This window comes from Frankliniella occidentalis, unplaced genomic scaffold (assembly GCF_000697945.3).
Source record: "Frankliniella occidentalis isolate FOCC.00 unplaced genomic scaffold, Focc_3.1 Scaffold5458, whole genome shotgun sequence".
Lineage (NCBI taxonomy): Eukaryota > Metazoa > Arthropoda > Insecta > Thysanoptera > Thripidae > Frankliniella > Frankliniella occidentalis.
In genome coordinates, this window is record NW_026272499.1 from 1 (window position 1) to 1,621 (window position 1,621).

The 1,621-nt window shown below is 46.4% G+C and overlaps 1 protein-coding gene across 1 annotated transcript; it reads right to left on the reverse strand.

Moving 5' to 3' along the window:
* Nucleotides 1-1,162: 1,162 nt before the first annotated feature.
* On the reverse strand, nt 1,163-1,616 carry LOC113209027 (methyltransferase-like 26; the record flags this gene model as incomplete). The annotated part of the gene is made up of 1 exon (XM_052277021.1): nt 1,163-1,616. A coding segment is annotated over one exon (240 nt), but the record flags the coding sequence as incomplete, so codon positions are not given.
* Between the last annotated feature and the right edge of the window lie 5 nt (nt 1,617-1,621).

Genomic DNA, 1,621 nt, shown 5'->3' on the forward strand with positions numbered 1-1,621 from the left:
AGCCGCCCTCATTGCTTCTTCTGCCACACGAGGACCTTGTTGTTGGCGGGCATGTCGACGGTGTGCCTCAGCGACAGTCCCGCGGCGGCGGCCAGAGGCTGCAGGTCCAGCACGATGTCTCGGAGGCCCCACTCCGGGTTCATGGCCCGCAGCGTCTCGTCGAAGTTGACGTTGGACTCGGGCGTGATCTGGCCGTTGACGGCGCACCAGGATGGGCTCCTTGTTGCGATCGGCGGGCGCGGCGATCATCTTCGCTCCCTCCCTGAAACAGAAATACTGCTATGTTTACTCCCCCCCCCCACACCCCCTTAAAAAAATTATATGAAAATGACACCATAGTAATTGTAAAAAAATTCCCACTCTAGTTGCGGAATACACCTCAGTAATGCCTCTGACCTCAAGCTCTGACAGTCACATCTCCATCACCCTAAGAATGCTAGATATCGTCATAAAATTTTCCTGGGATTTATCCCACTTTTTCCAGTAGTTTTATGTCAAATAAATTTGCTCTAAAATAAATATCTTTCCCAAATTTGATGTATATTGTTTTTTGTTCAGATTTCTCAATATTAAATGGATAGCATTTACATTTGAAAGAAACTCTAATAAAAGAAAAATCAAATTTCAGGAAAAATAAAAAATTAGAATAAGAATTATGAAATGCAGTCATCACCACTTTAAGATCAAAAGTAGATAAACAAAAATTTCTGAACATCCATCCACCCATACATCCATAAAGCATACAGCTCTGTCTGTCCTCCGTCCAACGCCAACGGCCGACCGGCTGGATCCGTGACGTCACAGGGCAGCCAGGCCTCCTGATAAGACTGTGTGGGTGACACTCTTCATGACTAATGACATGACATGACATGACATGACAAAAATGAAATCTAGACATTCGTAATGTTTATTGAGCTTCGAACATTTCAGTGGATCTTTTAAATTCTACAGGACGTACAAATTCGTACTTTAGTGTGGTAGTTCTGCACTTCATATACTTGTGTTCCAAAATATAATCTATATTCAGATCTAAGAGTGTCATGTCATCATGCTAAGCGTTATTTATTTAATGCAACATTTTTCGGGGAGGGGGGGGGGGGGCTCCAAGGGTTGTCCAGGGGAGTGTGATCAAAGGGTTCGACTAAATTTGAAACGTCAGGTTTTAGAGACATTTTTCAAATCTCTTTAATACAAAACGGCGTATAGCGGAAATTTCAAAAAGTCGAAAAAAAAACACACACACAAAACATTACTGTAATGTGGATCTTGAGATTTCGTGGTAAAACCATACGGCTTCCCGCGACGGAACAATGTTATAACTGATACAACATAAAAACGTCAGGTACAATAGGAGTTGAATCACTGAGCACCTGCCCTCATTGCTCCTTCTGCCACACGAGGACCTTGTTGTTGACGGGCATGTCGACGGTGTGCCTCAGCGACAGTCCCGCGTCGGCGGCCAGAGGCTGCAGGTCCAGCACGATGTCTCGGAGGCCATACTCCGGGTTCATGGCCCGCAGCGTCTCGTCGAAGTTGACGTTGGACTCGGGCGTGATCTGGCCGTTGACGGCGTAGGGGCCGTAGGTGATGAGCCTGCCCCCGGGGCACAGCAGAGCACCCG